General features: G+C 42.9%; 2 protein-coding genes across 2 annotated transcripts; one reads left to right on the top strand and one right to left on the bottom strand.

The window, feature by feature from the left end:
* Window positions 1–3122: 3122 nt before the first annotated feature.
* Window positions 3123–10926, bottom strand: LOC120066659 (coactosin-like protein). The gene is made up of 4 exons (XM_039018093.1): window positions 10535–10926; window positions 9923–10005; window positions 4356–4513; window positions 3123–4129 (listed from the first exon to the last, which is right to left on the bottom strand). The coding sequence occupies exons 1-4, from the start codon at window positions 10609–10611 to the stop codon at window positions 4019–4021; spliced, it is 429 nt and encodes a 142-aa protein (XP_038874021.1). The 5' UTR covers window positions 10612–10926; the 3' UTR covers window positions 3123–4018.
* Window positions 10927–11573: 647 nt separating this feature from the next.
* Window positions 11574–21038, top strand: LOC120066209 (kelch-like protein 36). The gene is made up of 5 exons (XM_039017411.1): window positions 11574–11869; window positions 12002–12085; window positions 12192–13265; window positions 19082–19239; window positions 19498–21038. Exons 2-5 carry the CDS (start codon window positions 12026–12028, stop codon window positions 20069–20071), a joined length of 1866 nt encoding a protein of 621 aa, XP_038873339.1. The 5' UTR covers window positions 11574–11869; window positions 12002–12025; the 3' UTR covers window positions 20072–21038.
* Window positions 21039–22830: the final 1792 nt, after the last annotated feature.

Raw genomic sequence — 22830 nt, 5'->3', positions numbered from 1 at the left:
AGCTGGACATGTTGGCGAGTGAGTATGAGAGGGAGACAAAAGAGAGAACATTTATTGCCTCAGGTGTATGAGCTATATCTAGACAACGTAACATTCTGAGGGTTTTCAATGAAGAAGAGTCTGTTCTGAATCAGATTGTCAAACTCTATTCCATCTTCATCACTTCCTGTTCTGTTTCTGTCTTCGTATAAGCTCCTTGTGATGACCTTTGAAACAGGATCCAAGAGATTTCTTCTTTCTGAAGCACAGAGGCAGATTAGGGCCTTTCCTTAACCCCAAATACACTGTACACCAATGAAAATCATGTTACTCTCACCCATTGGTATTGTTAGTTGGTATGTTAGGTCAGTGTAAATCTAAACACAACCACCATTTGATCACCCCTCAGGACATACAATTCTGTAACCAGGCATGTCAATGGTGGGTGTAGCTGGTGCATGGAAGTCAGGCACAGGAGAGCAGAGATGAATGGACAAAGCACTTTACTTAGGCAATCGTAATACAGAACGCAACCGCGCTACAAAACAAATGCCCAAAGAACAAGTGAGGCAGCACAAAGTACAAAACCCAAGTACAAAGTACCGGCTGCCACAAAGCACGGGTATAAAACAATACCCGACGCAAACCAGCCGGAAGTATACCAACCTTGACAATAAACAATACCCCACAAAGACATGGAGGGAACAGAGGGCTAAATACACATGTAAATTAGTAGGAGATGTAAACCAGGTGTGCAGGATGACAAAACAAATGGAAAATGAAAGGTGGATCGGCGATGGCTAGAAGACCGGTGACGTCGACCGCCGAACGCCGCCCGAACAAGGAGAGGAACCGACTTCAGCGGAAGTCATGACAAGGCAATAGATGAGAAACTATACCACATTTTTCTAAGAAAATTAAACTACTCGATCATATTCCTCATTTCTTTGGCCATGATGACAAATATTTTTTTTGACTTACAATCATTTTCTTGTGGAAAATAACTGCTTTCATAATTTCCCAAATTGAGTCATTTGAGTGTTCATATGTCAGGGATGACAGAGATAGGGGAGGGTTTGATCTGGTGGACAGTGACCTGAGTGGACCGACAGCCAGTGTATTCACTGCACTGAGGAGACAGATAGATGCATCAATTTGGATGGAGTGCAGCTCAGCTCAGCTCGTTATGCCCTGACAATGGCTGCTCTGTGACAATGCTGGAGTGGCACACAGGAGCATTGAGATGTGACCCATTCACACTGGCAGAAAGGGCCCCCCTCGCTCGCCCCAATTTCTCCCCTCCCCAACCAAAATAACCCCATGAATTGGTCCCCATGAACTTTATTCCCGATTCTGAGCCCACCACACAATCCTCTTCCCCCTCTCGCGCTTCAGGGGACATGATAGAAGAAAGTGATGAGCTCATCTGCACAGCGAGGGGTTGGTTAAATATCCCTTAAGTACACAATCCATCCGTGCTAGTCACTTTGTTAGCCCATGTTGTGATATTTGGGGAAGTGACTGGGGGCTGTCATTTTTCTTTGAATCCAGGGAGGGATCTTGATAATGTCAACTGCTGCAGTGAATAATACAGTTAAATGATATTTCAGTGATATTGGCAAGATGTTACAACAGACTCCATACTCTTTATATCTCTTGGTCCTCCGGTCAAATGTGATATCTGGTTTGAATTATACATGTTGCCAAACAAAAGAACAACAGAAAAAGCCTCCCTGTCAGAGTGGAAGAACATTGCTGGGATAAGATGGATCGCACAGGCATTCAAACACTCACTGACGTAGACACACACGACTCTGCAGCGATGTGTGGGATGTGAAATATGCTGGATATGGGAGGCCTCTGGAATCCAGGAAGGAGCTGAGTATTTCTGGCAGGAACTCGCTTGTGAATCCCAGAGTTAACAACACTCCTAGAACTCACATACTCACTTCTTAAGCAACTCTCCCTTACTGTAATACACATGTACTTACACCCTCCCTCTTTCTCCCTCAAGCTTATACTCAAGTACTGTATAGTTACACTCCCACAGCACAAGGTAGAAAACCTGGCTTCACTTTTGGCCTTGCTGTCAGAACATGCACATGCACAGTATGTGAGTGTCTATTTTCCTGTGAGTATGATCATCTCAGGTTAAATTATGTTAGAGTCAGAAAGCATTCTGTCCACCGGTGTGACAAGGATGCAAATTAACTCCCTAAAGTCGTTAATCTAATTAATATGGTCCCCATAGACACCACACAACACCTGTCTCACCCATCCTCCACTCAGCTCCAACTGGGCTAAGTCACATACTCACAGAGGTACATCCCACACGAGATTACCCTAACAGATCACATACACGGGCACACACAAACATCACAATAAGCACAGTTTAAAGATTTGATCTCACCCTGCATCCTCAATTACTAGAGTCTGTAGCCCTTACTGTGACTTAATACTGAGCCATGAATCTTTATCTTCACCTGACTAGTACAGCCTCACCCAGAACACTGTAACCAGTCTCTCAGTCCCCTGCTCTCACTCCACCACTCAGTCCGCTTGTCTGGACCTGAACCAGCACTGCTGGAGGCTATTGATTGACCTAATATAAACAACATTCAACACTCATTCAAACTACACAAACAAACAATAACATTCAAATTACACATAGGGTTAAGGCTCTGTTTGAAATCGGTCTTTACCCCTCTATCATTCTCTTACCCACTACAAGTCATAAAAGCAGACTGCTAGAGGCTTATAGATTACTAGATTAAGTAATTAGGCAGTCGAGTTCACATCTGTTGAACAAAACTACCGGTGGCGGGGGAAAGGGGATATGGGATGGGGGAGGTGAGAGAGAATAGGGGCAAATAGAAAATTGTTGGAGAGGAGAGAAAAGGGGTTAGCCAACAGAGGGATTGAGGAGCAGGGAGGGGTTCTTATTGACAAGCTTTAGAACAGAAAAGCTTGTCCTGAGAATGTGATTGGCTGAGCCTGACAGTAGTGACCATGACAACATATGCTACTCCCATAAGCCCCCCAGAGACAGTTACTATGTGTACTCTAGGCTAGGGTGGCACAATCACCCAGCCCTCCTTTCCATGTCAATGAGCGCTTTAGACACAAACAAAGAGACCAGCAAGCTTGAAAAAAACAAACAACGGTTTTATTCAGAAATGATTGATCGTGTGCCCAGTTCAGTTTTTAAATGTCTCTGTGAATCTCCTACATAACATTGCTCTCAAGAATAAATCAAAGGTTAAACTCTTAGAGAAAATAAAAACATTCATTTTTGGGGTTTAATCCAAATAAAAAGAGGCTACACCAGAGAGATAGATGGCTGCTCCTGGGTTGGGCCGACTGACAGTGCTACAGCCCTGCCCTATTGGTTTGTGTTCCATAGGCGAATCTTAGTCCCACCCCCCGAGTGGAGGATAGCCAATAACAGTGTAGTGTCCACAAACACACACAACTCCCATGATGCCCTTCTCTCCATGGGAGATTAAGGCAGTAAACACAGTGGGGTATACCTTGGGGGTGGATTGGGAGACGAAACCGCTGGGCAGGAAAGACCTCTATTGACCAATGATGCATGTTTGGACTACAACCACAGAGGAAGATACAGTAAAAGCACAATGATGATAAGTCCAATCAGAGAGACAAAGAGAATCATTCTGCCCTTCTGACATACAGTACAGTAACGTGTCTTTTCCAGTTGTAACACAAACACAGCACCACAGATTGAGATAGTTCTAAACGTTGTGGCGCAGCTGAGATGAGAGTGAGATGATGCACAGTACAGTAGATAATCAATCATGACCTGACTGGTAAGAGGGCTGAGGATAGGACTGTAGGCATATGTCTGAGTGTGTTTCAATGTGCTTTTTTTATGAGTTTTTTTTGTTGCTGTGTGTTGTGTTTATCTGTGTGTTTGTGCATGTGTGTGTGTATATCCCCCCCTCTCTCTCTCATCCAGGCATGAAGACCCCTCCCTCCCCCAAAAAGTAGCAGCCCCTCCCCTGCCCTTGTGGACTTTGCTCTACTCTCCCTGGGCGTCATAGTTGGCCCCGCCTGCCTTCTTCAGCTCGGTGCGAATGTAGTCCTCCTCCAGCTCACGAGCATCACTGATCATGAACTCCTTAGCAAAGTTCTGCAGGAGACAAAGAGGAGAGGGGGAGAAGGTGACAGAAAAGGAATGTGTGAGAGAGTGTTAGACAAGGAAGACAAAGGAAGCTAGAGAGATGGCACAGACAAAATTGTGTTGTACTTTATTTGGCAATCAATTTACTGTATTGTATTTTAACAGCACATTCATTAAAAATAGTATTTGTTTTAAAAAAGCATGTGAGTATGGGTGAGAACAGAGAGTCACTAACCTGGACAATATCTTTCACCAGTGTCTTGTCAGTGCTGATCTTGGCACGCTGCAGGCCACTTACGTTTTCCCCTATCCAGGTGATGAGGGTGAACTTGGCCCGCTTGCTCATGGCGTCACCCGTTGTGATCCGCACAAAGCCAAAGAGACGCACATCATCTGAGAGTGAGAGAGAGATGAGACAGCAGCAGTCAGTCAGAGATGAGACTGACCATCAGACAGGCTGATGACACCGCAGACCATTTCCATTCCCAGCTGTCATATGACAGATAATTATGGTATAGTTCTTAAATAAATTGATTTGTCACCATGTTTGAGCCAGCAATTGGCAAGGCCTGATTCCTGTGTACTGCGAGTTGATTGAGCTTTGTGAGAGTGTTTCTATGCTGCTGTAAGAAGTATGAACACAGGCGGGGAATATTGGCTTATTATGGCGACACTGTCAAATCCAAAAGTGGGGTAAATCTGTGAGTACGAGAGAAAGGGGAAGGTATTAAGGTCAACAGGTTCAATCAAAGGGGTCTGGAGTTGTGAGCAATACTGGGATTGGAGAGGCAGCGATTCTGGGTTCACTGTCTCTCCCTCACACAAACACACATTCATATCACATGTTAGCCCTACATCACTAGCTGCATTGTCTTGGAATAGAGCAGTTTTATTCTCTACAGTTCAGCACACCAAATATGTGCAAATTCACATCTCTAAGTAGATTATAGTAAAGGTAATAACACATTTATGACATGAATCTGCTCTGGACCAGGCCCTGTCCCTTCATTACCCTTAATAATGCACTGATGACACAATCTATGCATGATTTCTATGTTTATCTGTGCCTTACTGATTCAGAAGCAGCATACGTCTATCAGACCTCAAAGCTATGTTGTGCATTAACAAGAATCAGTGTTAAAATTATCAGCATGGTGTCAAAGGCCATCGCTAGTTTCAACACCTCCCCATACAAGAGTCCCCTACATGTCACCTGACTGAACTGTGATATCCACCAGACCACATAAAGGCCTATACTGTTTCTCTGTATAACAACCAATGTTTCTAGCACTTAAATAAAAAATATTTACAAATACTTTTGTTGTGCTTGTTTCTATATTTGTCATATTGTGGAAGTGGGTAAGGCTGACAAGTAATGAATAAGTATATATATAAGTGTTGAAAAAAAGAACATTAATTTTGCTAAAGCCTGACTTCCCCTGTCGTAAACTTCCTGGTGTGTCAACATCTCTTCCCTCTAAAGCCTTCCCTTTTAGTTATGCTGACAACGCTGTTAAGACAACAGTCCAGAAAACAGCTGCACTACTGTGACTATGATGATGCAGCAAAAAGACAAATAGAACGCTTGAGTTTAGACCTTTTAGTTGATAAGACAGATGCTTCTTTTAGAACACTCAGCCTATCAACTTCTTAGTGCAGCAGTCTGTGGCCAAGCCCTCAAAGACAGGATGAGACTTTCACAGTTTCTGTTAAAGCAGATTCATCAGAATGTATATAACGTTTTATACAGTAAGATTAGAGAAAAAATATTCCCTGGGCAAAGACAAGGTACATAGTGAGGAGAGACTATAGTAGTATGGGACAGCCCAGCCTGGTCTCCAAGACTAAACGTAACATAGCAAATGTAAATCCGGGACACTGAAATTAGTATGATAAGTTACGTTTGGTATGGTTACATAAGACAGAATGTTACTTAAAGCATTATTTATATTATTTCTATGCTTCCCGTTCTTAAGTTTTGTTTTTGCGGCTTTTACTTTCGGTTTTGTACACCAGCTTCAAACAGCTGAAAATACAATATTTCTGGTTATGGAAAATATATTTCACAGCGATGATAAAATTATGGTAAAATGATTCTCTACACTATAGTTGCTTGTTTTGTCACATAGTTTGCCCAATTTCCATTTATCAGAATTTTAGCAACCAGGAAATGGCAGAGAAATTTCTGCATAGTGCATCTTTAAGGCAAACACAAAATGAGGGTGGTTGGTTGGTTTGAATGGGTGAGCGTATGACGCAAATGTCTATCAAATCAAATTATATTTGTCACATGCGCCAAATACAACAGGTGTGAAATGCTTACTTACAAGCCCTTAACCAACAATGCAGTTAAGAAAAATACCAACAACAAAAAATAATAAGGAAATAAAAGTAACAAATAATTAAGAGAAGCAGTAAAATAACAATAGCGGGGCTATATACAGGGGGTACCGGTACAGAGTCAATGTGCGGGGGCACCGGTTAGTCAAGGTAATATATACATGTAGGTAGAGTTATTTAAGTGACTTATGCATAGATCATCTCAAATCTCAACACAAAAACTTTAGAATTTTAGTAACTTTTCAACGACTTACTTACTTTTTAGCTACTACTTAGCATGTTAGCTAACCCTTCCTCTAATCTAACTCCTAACCATAACCTCTAACCTAGCTAACGTTAGCCACCCAGCCAACGTTAGCCACAAAAAATTGGAATTCGTAACATATATCTTTCGCAAATGCATAACATATTGTACATTTAGCAAATTTGTAACATATCATACAAACTGTAATTCATAACATATCATGGAAAATGGACATCCAAAAATGTATACAAACCATACAAAACGTAACATATCATACTAAATGGAGGATTCGTATTTAGGAAAACAGGATAATACAAAATGCTCTGAGACCAGGTTGGACAGCCAGGTGTAGGCCTACTATTTGGGTAGTTAGTATAGCAAAACATCAGTTGTCTTTAAAATAATATAAATCAGTAATAGGCCTAGATTGTAATACATTTGTATTTCATCACTGGAATGTCAGCCCTGAAACAAAACTACAGCCTGGGGAAATACAGGCGCGCAACAGCACAGGAGTTTTTAAACACCACGCCCAACACTCCAGCATCTAATTGGTTAGTGCTATCCGGAATCCTTAGGACATCCCTACCCTAACATTACCCTTATCAATTTACATTTAAACTTCAATGGGGTACAGCCGTCCCAGGGATCCCAGATAGCAAGGATCGTATCTTATTAGGGGGAAGAGAGTGTGGGAGGGTAGGGTGCTGATATGGTGGTGACAGCATGATTTGCTCACTAGGGGTGTCCATACCCTATTTAAGTTGAAATGTAAATTGATAAGGGTATTATGTCCCGAGTAGAATAAGACCCTGCGCTGCACACAAGAAACAGTTGGAACAACTTCAATATTACTGATATTATAAGCTTATAGGCCTACACACTTTAAGAACTAAGAAAGGGATACTTCCATATGATGAAGTCACGGGACAGATTCCGGGAACAGACCAAGCACACCAGGCCAGGGTTTGGGGTTTAAGAAGTCAATGAGAGAAATGAAAACAATCTACTTATTTGTTAATTTCCTCGAAATCTAAAGGCACAACCTAGATTCGAGCCAATATTTGAAGTAGTTGAAGATGTTATTACTCCAACGTCGTGAAAGTGATAAACTGACACTTTTCATTTTCGTAAAAAAAATATATTTTATCGAAGGAGCATCTTTGATTTGACCGCCTGCACATGCTGTTATTGTGAAGTGGAAACGTCTAGGAGCAACAACGGCTCACCCGCGAAGTGGTAAGCCACACAAGCTCAAAGAACAAGACCGCTGAGAGCTGAAGCGTGTAAAAATCATCTGTCCTCGGTTGCAACACTCACTACCAAGTTCCAAACTGCCTGTGGAATCAACTTCAGCACAAGAACTGTTTGTCGGGAGCTTCCTGAAATGACTTTCCATGGCCGAGCAGCCGCACACATACCTAAGATCACCATGGGCAATGCCAAGCATCGGTTGTTGTCTCTACCTTCTTGCCTTTGTGCTGTTGTCTGCGCCTAACAATGTTTGTACCATGTGGTGTTGCTACCATGCTGTGTTGTCATGTGTTGCTGCCATACTATGTTGTTGTCTTAGGTCTCTCTTGTCGTGATGTGCGTTTTGTCCTATATTTTATTTTTAATCCCAGCCCCCGTAGGAGGCCTTTTGGTAGGCCGTCATTGTAAATAAGAATTTGTCCTTAACTGACTTGTCTAGTTAAATAAAGATAAATACAAATCGGCTGGAGTGGTGTAAAGCTCGCCGCCATTGGACTCTAGAGCAGTGGAAACGCAAAACAGGGCCCCTCTGTCTCTGTATCTGTAGCCCATCTATCTGATGCCGTCTAGTCAAAAATAGTATTATATTGTTGCCGCCCGTAGAGTTGAATGCAAGGGAAGCCAGAGAGTATTTGGCCTGCCTTGGTAAAATAAATAATAGCAAATCAGCGGTGAGCTCAACTGTAAATGGTCCTGGCGCACCAGAAAAAAAGCATCAAGGGAAGCCAGTTTGGATTTGGCTTCACACCACTCACATCACATTGTTGCATCTCATTGTGTTGTCCTCCGGCGGCTGGCTAGATAGCTAGCTAGCTAACATTGTCCCTTTTCTAAATTAACCATGGATGGAGATAGGGATTTGGACTTGTGGTTTTACTTCTCTATACTGGCCAATGATTATAACTGCGATTCTGATCCAACCATACATTGTGCCCCTGGCCTGTAGATGATGGAAGTTCAATATGTAGCTAAATGTAGAGTAGTAGGTTAATGTTAACTAACTGGCTCATCATTAACCATGAAAGGAAGTTAGTCCAGCGAGCAAGCATTTTAGCTGGGTAGCCTAGAACAACAAACACTAAAAAGGTATGCTACTGTATGACAGAGTCGTAGACAGTTTCAGCAACATGAAAGAGAGGATGGCATTGGCATCTCTCTACAAGTAGGGGGTGTCAACATGTTTTTTCTACTTAAGCACACACACACACATACAGAACTCAGTACAATGGACAGCCACATTACATTTAGCTTAGATTGATTGGACACTTTTTTGTTGTTGTAATATTTTAGTTGTCACTGTATTAAGCAGAGGTGATTTGATGATGTTGAAGTTGAATTGGTGCTGGAATAGTGGAGGCAGTTCCGGTTTTCTTCGTGACTTGCGGTAACTCTGGTGTTCTAAATCAATAGTTGTTTAGTAGTCCGAAAATGTCGGGAAACATTAACTTCATTGACCATGCTGTAGGTAACTGTTTGTTACATGCACTATACTTTGTGGACTCCACCTGACAGATGTTGCTCTCCGGTTTTGTGATGATACAAAGGTGTGGTTGAATTTATTCTGCCACTGTATCTTATTGTCTCGGCCTTAGGCGCATATATCACGGTGGCAAGCCATATGACCTAACATAGGCTGTAATATGACTTTCCATATTACTCTATTGGCCTACTGGGAGCCAATAGAGGACAGATAATGGCTCTGGTAGGTTACAGGGCGTCACAACTTGGTAAGTTCCTTCAAGCACTGGTGCATGCATTACAACTTGACACAGGCAAGACAATTTTAAACAATTTTAAATAATCCACGTTTCCAACAACTCAACGAGCACTACTGACTGACATCGCAACAAGTCGTGAAAATGTTGTGTGTGGTCTATTACAGCGCTATTGCCGTTATGCAGGAACATTGTGGTCAATTTGAAATAACCGCATAGGCGCAAAAATAAGTGAAATCCCGGCCTTACCTGTGCACTGACTCTTGAATTCTTCATAATCAGTCCCCTGGCCCGCCGGCACAATCATATGGCCCTCATATTTAAACGCTGCCCTAAAATAACATAAAATGCACACTACATGAATTAAAATGCACTGACCTTACAGACATGTCAAATTGAATATTTGGGCCCTGTCTGTCAAAAAGATCAGGGATGCTCTATGCCAGTCTACTCCACTAATGCGTGTCCACGTCCATCATAAAACATCTATCGGATGGGATTACAATGTAGCGACCAGTCTAAAGTAGGCTAATCATTCAAAAACCGATGTGTCAAATGTGGGGCAGACGTATATGTTGACACAACACCGGACATGTGTCACTATCACTGTACCTCTTCGATAGACAAAGGAAGTTAGTCATGCCCCGGTACCCTGAATTATTAGACTAAGATATGTATGTTTTAGGGAGAGAAACAATGATTCAAATGGAACACTGGGTGAATGAATGAAAAGTGCACACTTTGATCATCCACCCATTGTTATGGATTTTATAAATGTAGACTCAACTCAATTCTTAGGATGCTGTGTAAAATCTCAGATGCCCACAATTGCCTATGCACACCTAATTTAAACACACTCACCAGTTTATCTCCGTGTTATCGTCTCTGACGAGGTTATACGCTTCCCTGCAAGCCTCTTTATCGATTCTTGTTGCCATTTTGGATGGACGCAAATGGACAGTAGCCTAGAGATGAAAGAAAGCACACGGCGAAAAGAACAATCCAAAATGAGCAGAACGTGAGTTCTACAATAGACGACTAAATAGCCTGAAATCACGCGCCCCTATTGAACAGTCGAACATGCGCTATTACACGAGCAGTGCGCGGAAAAGGGTGTATCTTTTCTCAATTATCAGAGAAATACTCTTTTCACGACTCGATTCATTTCCTATATCCAGTTTATGGGCGTTGGTGATGTTTGTCAATCAGGTTGCGGTAGTAGAGCGGCGAAGTCCCCATACGCAGCATTCACATCCTCCCAATGGTCAACTGAGGGATTCAGCCAAATAAATCCACCCTTTTTTATTGTTGCCGTTTTACTGCGCTATCCTGCCATCTTGTGGTCTGTTAATGTAATCGATGCATGAGAACAATAGTCTGCTGCAACACAATCAACCAAAATTAAACGTTCCAATAATAAATAACATTAAATTAAATTAAAATACAATTATATAATAAAATAATAAACCATAATAGCCCTAGAACACACAGTGATAGAGGTAATTTATTTCAAGCTATATGAGGGACAAAGAGAGAGAGAGAGCGCGCATGCGTGATAGGCTCGCTAAACAGTCATTTTACAACGGCTGTCTCACAAATCTGCTATTTTCAGGAACCTGAAAACAACCTACACCCTCAGAATGGACCCGCATGACCACATCCCTCCATGAATTGATGAGCCCAACATATATAGAATGAAATCACTTGTCTCATAAGGACACATTGGAAAAGGCATCAACGTGGTGCATATAAACTAAACGTTTCTGCACTAGGGATTTGATTGCGGTGAGAAACACTTTTAGCAGTGCAACGCGCAAACTAACCTTTTAAATCTGTATTCAATAGCTTGACGTTTTCATTAGTGGGCCCCATGCACTAGCCCTGTGATTGGTTGGATTCACAGACAGTCTACGGCTACTTCCTGGATGAGATCATGGCTGCGACTAAACAATACATTTTAAAACTGCTTTTGATTCAAGCAAGCTGTAACAACGGGTGATGCTGTGCTACATTTAAACACTGTTTTATTTTTTCTCGATACATTTAGCTGTCGAACATAAAAGCGTCTCGTGTTGATCGTTGCTTGCCTACATGTAGCCTACTGTTGGATCTCAAAGTTGCTGTTGTTGAATAGCTGCTACAATGTAACAAGATGTCAACATCTCCCAGCGTCCTCCCCTGACACGTCAAAGTGAGGTGATACCTTGTAGCATGATGTCAGTCAAATATTTTTGACAAACAACCCGAAAGTTAGTGTAGTCCAAATTGACTCCACTTGTGGTTTCTCTGAATTATATCGATTCGTCATTGAATTTCACTGTCTTTCAGATAGTGTTGAATTGAGAGAACACAATGGATAATGGACGACAAAGCCGTGTTTCACGGCCTCAACAGATAATTGAGTCATCCAAGGTTAGTTGCATGATGTGACATATCAAGCTAGTGTTAGTTTTGTCTTACCTGACCAACTTCCTTCAAGTAAGTTTCATGTAATATTACCTGTTGCTCTGTGTCTCAGGTGTACCGTTGGGCTGAGCAAGCTGACTTCCTCCTGCAGGGTCTGAATGAGCAGCGTCAGCACGGCCAGCTGTGTGACATGGTGCTGGTGGCTGATGAGCAGCGTATCCCAGCCCACCGTGCCCTGCTGGCTGTCTCCAGCCCTTACTTCCAGGCCATGTTCACCCTGGGCATGAGGGAGGAGCGTCAGGCAGAAGTGGAGCTGGTGGGGGCTTCCTACATCGGTCTTAAGGCTGTGGTGGACTTCCTCTACAGTGGGGAGCTGCCTCTGGATGGAGGGAACATTGACTATGTTCTGGAGACAGCCCACCTGCTGCAGGTGTGGACGGCAGTGGACTTCTGCTGCCAGTACCTAGAGAAGGAGGTGAGTGAGGAGAACTATCTATACCTGCAGGAGCTGGCTCTGCTCTACAGCCTGGAGAGACTAGACACCTACATTGACCACTTCATCCTGGAACGCTTTGCAACCCTCTCCTTCACCCCAGGCTTCCTGAGGGATGTCCGGCTGCCCAAGCTCAGCTCCTACCTGGCCAGCGGGCAGGTCCAGCATGAGAATGAGCAGGCTCTGCTCCAGGCTGCTCTTCAGTGGCTGAGCCACATGTCTGACCGCCCTGCACACGCCCGCCAGCTGCTCTCCCACATACGCTTCCCCCTAATGCCAGCCAGTGACCTGGTAGGGCGCGTCCTCCCGGCTGTACAGGCCCTGCTTCCCCCGGAGGCTGACTGTGAGGTGCTGGTGGAGGAGGCTCTGAACTACCACAACAGGGCCAGTGCCCAGCCCGGGCTGCAGACAGGCCGCACCATGCTGCGAGGAGGGGAGGAGCGCCTCCTACTGGTGGGTGGGGAAGTGTCAGAGCGCAGGGAGGAGCTGACTGCAGATGTTAGCTGGCTGGATGGAGACTCTGGTGAATGGATGGTAGAGACCCAGATCCCGGCACAGAGGAGCCACCACTGTGTCGCTGTACTGGGGGGGTTCATCTTCACAGCTGGAGGCAGCTCATCAAGAGATAATGGAGGTGATGCTGCCAGCAACCTGCTGTACCGCTACAACCCCCGCGACAACCAGTGGATCAAGGTAAAGCCAAAGATACTGGTAACTAACTCAAATATCTCATCTGCATCGTTTCCAATCAAAGCAAATTAACCATAGTGTGCAGAACAAGCAAGGAGGTGGGCAGAGCCAAGCACAAGTTGGCGAGATCCTATTGGCTCGTTCTTGCATGTACACTGAACAAAAATATAAACGCAACTTGTAAAGTGTTGGTCCCATGGTTCATAAAATATCCCAGAAATGTTATATATGCGCAAAAAGCTTATTTCAAAAAAAAAAAAAGTGAGCATTTCCCCTTTGTCAAGATAATCCATCCACCTGATAGGTGTGGTTTATCAAGAAGCTAATTAAATAGTATGATCATTACACAGGTGCACCTTGTGCTGGGGACAATTAAAAAGCCACTAAAATGTCAAGTTTTGTTGCACAACACAATGCCACAGATGTCTCAAGTTTTTTAAAGGAGCGTGCAATTGGCATGCTGAATGCAGGAATGTCCACCAGAGCTGTTGCCAAAGAATTTAATGTTAATTTCTCTACCAAAAGCCGCCTCCGTCATTTTAGAGAACCGCAAACCATGTGTAACCACGCCAGCCCAGGACCTCCACATATGGCTTTTTCACCTGCAGGATTGTCTGAGACCAGCCACCCGGACAGTTGATGAAGTTGTGGGTTTGCACAACCGAAGGATTTCTGCAAAAACTGTCAGAAACCGTCTAAGGGAAGCTCATCTGCGTGCTCGTTGTCCACACCAGGGTCTTGACCCGACTTCAGTTTGGCGTCATAACCGACTTCAGTGGGAAACTGCTCACCTTCAATGGCCACTGGCACGCTGGAGAAATGTACTCTTCACGGTTTAATCCTGGTTTCAACTGTACCGGGCAGATAGCAGGCAGCGTGTGTGCGAGCGGTTTGCTGATGTCAATGTTGTAAACAGAGTGTCCATTTCTGGCAGTGGGGTTATGGTACGGGCAGGCATAAGCTACGAACACAATTGCATTTTATCGATGGCAATTTGAATGCACAGAGATACCGTGACAATATCCTGAGGCCCATTGTTTCATTCGTCCACCGACATGACCTCATGTTTCAGCATTATAATGCATGGCCACATGTCGCAAGGATCTGTACACAATTCCTGGAAGCTGAAAATGTCCCAGTTCTACCATGGCCTGCATACTCACCAGACATGTTACCCATTGAGCATGTTTGGGATGCTCTGGCTTCGACGTGTACGACAGCATGTTCCATTTATCACCAATATCCAGCAACTTCGCAGAGCCATAGTCTAAATATATGTCTAAATATATGATCATTAGCGCTTGGTTTGGAGGGCTCTCAGATATGAATCTTAATATAACCTATAATACATGCAGGACATGGAATCACCTCAACATTAAAGTAGACCATGGAATCAGTCACCTCAACATTGAAGTAGACCATGGAATCAGTCAACTCAACATTAAAGTAGACCACTTTTGCAGCTTACAAAATGACTAGCAAATATATTTTAATTGAGTGACGACGTAATAGATTAACACTTTACATCAAGTTATTCATGTGTAGTAACTTTTATTACAATAGCAACATTGTTACATTGGACTTTGTAAATTGCTTTATAATGTGTTATTACATATGTAGCATAAGGAGCAGTGACTATTCCACTTGTGTACAGTAGTTACAAAAACTCTCAGCTCATTGCCATGCAATTAAAATGCAATTACCAAAGTGTTATGTAACAACATGCTATTGAAATTGCTCAAAGTAATTAAAGTTTTATTGCACAAGAACAGTTTAATGTTAAGCGTTACTAAAAATGCTAACGGTAACAAAATATGGCTATTAAGTGTCGAAAGGAAACTAAATATCCAAAAACTGCAGTCTTGAATCAACTACAGCCAAGGAAGGTGGAAAATCATGTTAGTTTGTACAGTTGAAGTTGGAAGTTTACATACACCTTAGCCAAATACATTTAAACTCAGTTTTTCCACAATTCCTGACATTTAATCCTAGTAAAAATGCCCTGTCTTAGGTCAGTTAGGCTCACCACTTTATTTTAAGAATGTGAAATGTCAGAATAATAGTAGAGAGAATGATTTCAGCTTTTATTTATTTAATCACATTTCCAGTGGGTCAGAAGTTTACATACACTCAATTAGTATTTGGTAGCATTGCCTTTAAGTTGTTTAACTTGGGTCAAACGTATCGGGTAGCCTTCCACAAGCTTCCCACAATAGGTTGGGTGAATTTTGGCCCATTCCTCCTGACAGAGCTGGTGTAACTGAGTCAGGTTTGTAGGCCTCCTTGCTCGCACACGCTTTTTCAGTTCTGCCCACAAATGTTCTATAGGATTGAGGTCAGGGCTTTGTGATGGCCACTCCAATACCTTGACTTTGTTGTACTTGAGCCATTTTGCTACAACTTTGGAAGTATGCTTGGGGTCATTGTCCATTTGGAAGACCCATTTGCGACCAAGCTTTAAGATGTTGCTTCAATATATCCACATAATTTTCCTCCCTCATGATGCCATCTATTTTGTGAAGTGCACCAATCCCTCCTGCAGCAAAGCACCCCCACAACATGATGCTGCCACCCCCGTGCTTCATGGTTGGGATGTTGTTCTTCGGCTTGCAAGCCTCCCCCTTTTTCCTCCAAACATAACAATGGTCATTATGGCCAAACAGTTCTATTTTTGTGTCATCAGACCAGAGGACATTTCTCCCAAAAACTTATTGTTTGTACAGATGAACGTCGTACCTTCAGGCATTTTGAAATTACTCCCAAGGATGAACCAGACTTGTGGAGGTTTACAAATTTTTTTCTGAGATCTTGGCTGATTTTCTTTTGATTTTCCCATGATGTCAAGCAAAGAGGGACTGAGTTTGAAGGTAGGTCATGAAATACATCCACAGGTACACCTCCAATTGACTCAAATGATGCCTCAAATGATGCCTATCAGAAGCTTTTAAAGCCATGACATCCTTTTCTGGAATTTTCCAAGCTGTTTAAAGGCACAGTCAATTGAGTGTATGTAAACTTCTGACCCACTGGAATTGTGATACAGTGAAATAATCTGTCTGTAAACAATTGTTTGAATAATTACTTGTCATGCACAAAGTACATGTCCTAACCGACTTGCCAAAACTATAGTTTGTTAACAAGAAATTTGTGGAGTGGTTGAAAAACAAGTTTTAATGACTCCAACCAAATACCCTGACTACACCGCTTGCGTCACAAAATAAATGCAGGAATCTATGTTATTTAATTATTGCACCCACACTGCTCGCGCGCGCCAACGAGCGTTTTATGTGTGGATTAATTGTCGGAGTAGAGGAACTTGTGCATTTCAGGTAAAATAACAACTCAAGGTTTATATCCCAGGACAAATTAGTTAGCAACAGCAAGCTAGCTAAATAGGACAAATTAGCTAGCAAGTGCAAGCTAACTAGCTAAATTGCCATACATGTTTAATGCTTTTTGACCTGTCCCCAAATTAATGGCATTGGTTCAGAGTTTGTTTTGATATTTTAACATACGTGTCGTGATCGCGTTTGGTGTAGGGGGACAAAATGAATTTATGCACGATAGCGCACGCGCGCAGCCGGTTTGGGTTCCGTGTAAGTGTATGTAAACTTCCGACTTCAACTGTGTATGGGGTAAACTATCCCTTGGAAGATGTACAGTCGTGGCCAAAAGTTTTGAGTGACACAAATATTAATTTTCATAAAGTCTGCTGCCTCAGTTTGTATGATGGCAATTTGCATAAACTCCAGAATGTTATGAAGAGTGATCAGTGAATTGCAATTAATTGCAAAGTCCCTCTTTGCCATGCAAATGAACTGAATCCACAAAAAACATTTCCATTGCATTTCAGCCCTGCCACAAAAGGACCAACTGACATCATGTCAGTGATTCTCTTGTTAACACAGGTGTGAGTGTTGACGAGGACAAGGCTGGAGATCACTCTGTCATGCTGATTGAGTTCGAATAACAGACTGGAAGCTTCAAAAGGAGGGTGGTGCTTGGAATCATTGTTCTTCCTCTGTCAACCATGGTTACATGTAAGGAAACAGGCAAGGATGTCACAGGCAAGGATATTGCTGCCAGTAAGATTGCACCTAAATCAACCATTTACCGGATCATCAAGAACTTCAAGGAGAGCGGTTCAATTGTTGTGAAGATGGCTTCAGGGCGCCCAAGAAAGTCCAGCAAGCGCCAGGACCGTCTCCTAAAGTTGATTCAGTTGCGGGATCGGGGCACCACCAGTACAGAGCTTGCTCAGGAATGGCAGCAGGCAGGTGTGAGGGCATTTGCAGGCACAGTGAGTCGAAGACTTTTGGAGGATGGCCTGGTGTCAAGAAGGGCAGCAAAGAAGCCACTTCTCTCCAGGAAAAACAGGGACAGACTGATATTCTGCGAAAGGTTCAGGGATTGGACTGCTGAGGACTGGGGTAAAGTCATTTTCTCTGATGAATCCCCTTTCCGATTGTTTGGGGCATCCGGAAAAAAGCTTGTCCGGAGAAGACGAGGTGAGCGCTACCATCAGTCCTGTGTCATGTAAAGCATCCTGAGACCGTTCATGTGTGGGGTTGCTTCTCAGCCAAGGGAGTGGGCTCACTCACAATTTTGCCTAAGAACACAGCCATGAATAAAGAATGGTACCAACACATCCTCCGAGAGCAACTTCTCCCAACCATCCAGGAACAGTTTGGTGACGAACAATGATGATGGAGCACCTTGCCATAAGGCAAAAGTGATAACTACTTGGCTCGTGGAACAAAACATCGAAATGTTTGGTCCATGGCCAGGAAACTCCCCAGACCTTAATCCCATTGAGAACTTGTGGTCAATCCTCAAGAGGCGGGTGGACAAACAAAAACCCACAAATTCTGACAAACTCCAAGCATTGATTATGCAAGAATGGGCTGCCATCAGTCAGGATGTGGCCCAGAAGTGAATTGACAGCATGCCAGGGTGGATTGCAGAGGTCTTGAAAAAAGGGGTCGGCACTGCAAATATTGACTCTGCATCAACTTCATGTAATTGTCAATAAAAGCCTTTGACACTTATGAAATGCTTGTAATTATACTTCAGTATTCCATAGTAACATCTGACAAAAATATCTAAAGACACTGAAGCAGCAAACTTTGGAAATTAATATTTGTGTCATTCTCAAAACTTTTGGCCACGACTGTAGTGTGTTTGAAACAAGAACACTTCCCCTCAGATGGACAGAGTTTCAAAGTTGTTTTTGCTAAGCATCCAACTTGCCATTTGCAATGTTTGCCTACGGCTTTGAATTTCTCTGCTGTATTATAACATTAATTGCAATTTTCCACCTTTTCAGTAGCATGTTGAATCACAACGTATTTCTTTTGTATCTGTACAAAATATAATTGCATTTTGTTTGATTATGTACATCTGAGGCAATGGACATTCAAGAGAATGGACATTTACAGAATGTTCAGATAGTCATATTTGATCTAAACAATGCATGTCTGTCAGATTGGAATAGTATCGGAGATTTGTGTTTTATTCTTTCTATTTTTATCTTCCACATGCAGTTCTCGATACAACCCTGCTATTAGTTGAAGGCAGCCAATCCAATCGTTTCTGAAAAATAGTCACTTCCTGAGATCTGTATTCAAATACTTTAAAAAGTAGTTTCTTTCTCAGATCTGTATTCAAATAGTTTTAAAAAGTAGTAATTTTTGGGGATCTGTATTGTAGTAGTTGTAGTCACCTCCAAAGCATAGTTAAAACTATAGTTATCCCAGCTCTGCTGCAACCCAACCTAACATTTCCAAAATGTCTCCAATGATGTGTCATCTTTACTCTAGAGTGCCCCAATGAATCAGCGGCGTGTGGATTTCTACCTGGGAGCCGTTGGGGAGTGTCTGATCGCTGTGGGAGGGCGTAATGATAACGGGGCTCTGTCGTCAGTGGAGGTGTACAGCCCTGCAGACGACTGCTGGACATACGTAGCAGGACTGCCCAGGTGCCAACTGACACTATTCCTCTATAATGATCTCCCAAAGGGTTACCTGTACTCCTGTCCCTCTGATATTAATTCCACCTGTTAAGCAGCAAGACAACAGAGTAATGAGAACAACACTCTACCTCTAGGGACAGCTCAATGTTATGTCACGGTTCCCAATAGACCTACAATAACTATTATGCCTTAGCTGGCAGACTGGCACTGCTCACATCAAAGCCCTTTCTCTCACCTGTTCCTCTCTTCTCCATGTCTATGCAGGTTCACCTATGGCCATGCAGGCACATCTGATAAAGGAGTGGTCTATATCTCAGGTGGCCATGACTACCAGATTGGGCCGTACCGGCGAGACGTGTTAAGCTACGACCCCCGAGGAGGAGACGTCTGGGTGGAGCGCCAGGCCATGTCATCGGCACGGGGGTGGCACTGCATGACGTCACTTCACCACCTCATCTATGCAGTCGGAGGCAGTGATGACCACGAGGAGAGCATTGATCGTTTTGACATCCTGGCAGTGGAGGCATTTGACCCCCAGAGTGAACAGTGGACCCGTATAGCCCCCCTCCTCCAGCCTAACAGTGAGGCGGGCTGTGGGGTCTGGGGGGGTAAGATCTATGTGCTGGGGGGCTACAGCTGGGAGAGCATGGTGTTCTCACAGGCCACACAGGTGTTTGACCCTGACAAGGGCCAGTGGGTGCGGGGCCCAGATCTGCCAAAACGCATCGCAGGGGCTTCAGCCTGTGTGTGCTCAGTGAGACTCCAGCCCTGCAGCCCAGACAGGAAGAGGGCAGGACACAAGGGGAAAGGCAGGCATCACCCCACCCACCCCAACTAAAGAGGATACAGAGGACTGCAGGGGATGGAAGGGGTGAAAAGAGCTGTGTAACTACCAATGGAACTGTCAGTGGATTACATATAATATCATCTCTAAAAGCACACAATAGGACTGGTTCTGTATCAGCTGGTTTGTGAAGGCTTCCAACATGCCTAACACTGGGGACTGTGAAAAATGTATTTGATTTGCTTAGTATTACAATTAAAGCATAATCTATGTGTTTTAACCTAAAAGTTTTGTTTGATTTATGAATTAAGAAATACTGAGTTCCATCAGAATCAGGCAGAAAGGGCAGTGTTGACACACGTATTCAAATCAAACCAGCAAAAAAACAACAGCAACATCCATTCTTTACCTTAAGTGCTACTATTTCATTTATCATCCAAGTATCACCTTACAGGGAAACAATTTACACTGGTAGAAGACCATTTGCAGGCGTATGCTGCTGATGTTGATGAGGAGCTGGATAGTAGTCTGGCCTTGTTAACATCAGGTTGAGAAGCAGTTATCTTATCCCCAAGTGACTTCTCTGTCTCTTGTCTCAAATGGCTGATCCTCAGGGACTGTCATTGGTATGGATGAGACTTCAATCTGAAGAACCGAAACATACATTGTCAGGGTAGGAGCAGTTGTTCTCTACATGGAATTATTGATGTGTAGAAGAGCATTAAGTATTTGTATAAGGAAGGGTGAACCCTGTCTCACGTGTCTGATGCAGGACTTCTAGCCTCAATCCAGGCCTTTCAGTGGCCTCCTCCAGAAGTCAAAGATCTGCAGACAACACACTTCCCATTTGACTTCTCACTGCACCCTTTTTCAATGATTGTCAGAATTAATACATCTCCATAGATTTATGTTAGTGAGTTAGTAATGTGTGTGAAAGTTAAGTTAATAACGATATTGATCTACCAAGACATTGACCTGACATTGATCAAACTATAGCACAAAGACTGATTCCTAATTTAATCAGTCATATTGCTCAAACTGAACTTGATATGAACTCATAGTATGATTCAGCAAGAGCCATATGTAGGTCAAATAAGGAAATATAATCTATATTGGCTTAGAGAAAGTTCACCTTAGTGTTTTCCAGAATGTGGTTGGTTTTGACACTCTTGGGGATCAATGCAATACACTGCTGCATATGATCCCTCAGCACCACCTGAAACAACACACACACACACACACACATACACACACACTCCCTGAAGATGCATACACTTCAGATTTGGGTTTCTACCAGAACTCTATTCTAACCTGAGCAGGGCTCCGTTGGTGCTTCAGCAGCTTCTCGGGATCAGTGTCTCCACAGTGACTGCAGGAACTATTGACACGATCAACTTTTGAAACGTAGAGAGAGATGATTACTGAGTGTCAAAAAGTGCAGGATAGAGTCATATAGTGCAGGATCATAGTACAGTTGCTACTGTAGGGGAGAGGGGTGAAGTTAAGCCTGTTTCTGGGAAACCGTACACGAAATGTATCATTTGACCAAATATTTAAGAAGAGGTCATCATTTCATGTGAAGGAAGAAACTACATGGAATAAGTGGTAAGCAAGTTAGATTTAAAAAAATTATTGTGTTAAGAGATTTCATGATGCTTGTATCTAAATCAATTAGATAGTTTTAAGATTGTTCTATCCATCAATATGAGGCTCTAAACCTAGCATGAAAGTGCATCCTTGTAGCTGCGTGTGCTAATATAGTCAAAATATTTGCCTTGGGGTAAGTTGAGCCAATTGCAAGTTGAGCAAATTGAAGTGATTTCTTCCCAGGTGTAATGTAAGGCATTATCACTAGGATATGAGGTAACAACAGGGCCTGGCATATGTTGAAAGTGTTTTTAAAAAGTACAAAGTGTTTGTTAGGTGTTAACCCTGTGTTCAAAGATGCTCAAAATGATTAAAATATAAAAAATTGACTGTGATTGTGTTGAATTGTGTTTGGGAAATAAAGATAGACATGTTTTTTTTTTAAATGGTGGTAATATTTCATTCAGTACAGAAATTTGTAGGCGGCTTAACTTACCCTGTCCGCGGCTCAACTCACCTCATACCTGGAGTAAGTTGCGCTAAGAGATCACTTTTTTTGGACAAGCTATGTTTTCAAAACTAACATTTACATGATTTCTGGTTATTTCTAGGGATACACATGTTGAATCTTTGATAGAAACAATACTATATTTGTCTTGACGGAGTGATGCTGAATGTAAAAAATGGCTCAATTTACCACACTCTCCCCCATACATGTTATTATCAGGAGGACTCACATGTTTTGGGTCTTCTAGGCCTAGGGGAACCAAAGGGTCTGTAGGCATTGAGGGTATTGTTGCAGACTTGCAGAAATCTGCCAGGTTAGACTGGACCAGATAGGGATGCAACGCCACCTGCAGGAGAGGAGAGAGAGATGATATGACAGAGATGTCAAAACGCTCTTTCGGCCGTTGTCCATTTTTGTCTCCTCCTCTCGGACCCATTAACAACACCCACACACTCTTTCAGCAAGGTAAACACACACCCGTTTACACATGTAGCATCCATGCATAAACACAGTTAACTGTACATTGTACTGGATGTATGAGCTGGTTAAAGAAGTGAGGTATAATGCATTATTAAGGTATTCATGATATCAGAATGTTGCTTTAGTAGCAGGTCAAAGGTTTATTGAGTACCTGGTTAACTGCAGGGGAAACCTTGGCCACAGAGAACAGTCTCTCAAGCTGGAGGATGTTGAAGTTGGACACCAATACTCTTCACCT

This window comes from Salvelinus namaycush, chromosome 21 (assembly GCF_016432855.1).
Source record: "Salvelinus namaycush isolate Seneca chromosome 21, SaNama_1.0, whole genome shotgun sequence".
In the NCBI taxonomy this organism is placed as follows: Eukaryota; Metazoa; Chordata; class Actinopteri; order Salmoniformes; family Salmonidae; genus Salvelinus; species Salvelinus namaycush.
This window is presented reverse-complemented; position numbering and strand designations above follow the sequence as displayed.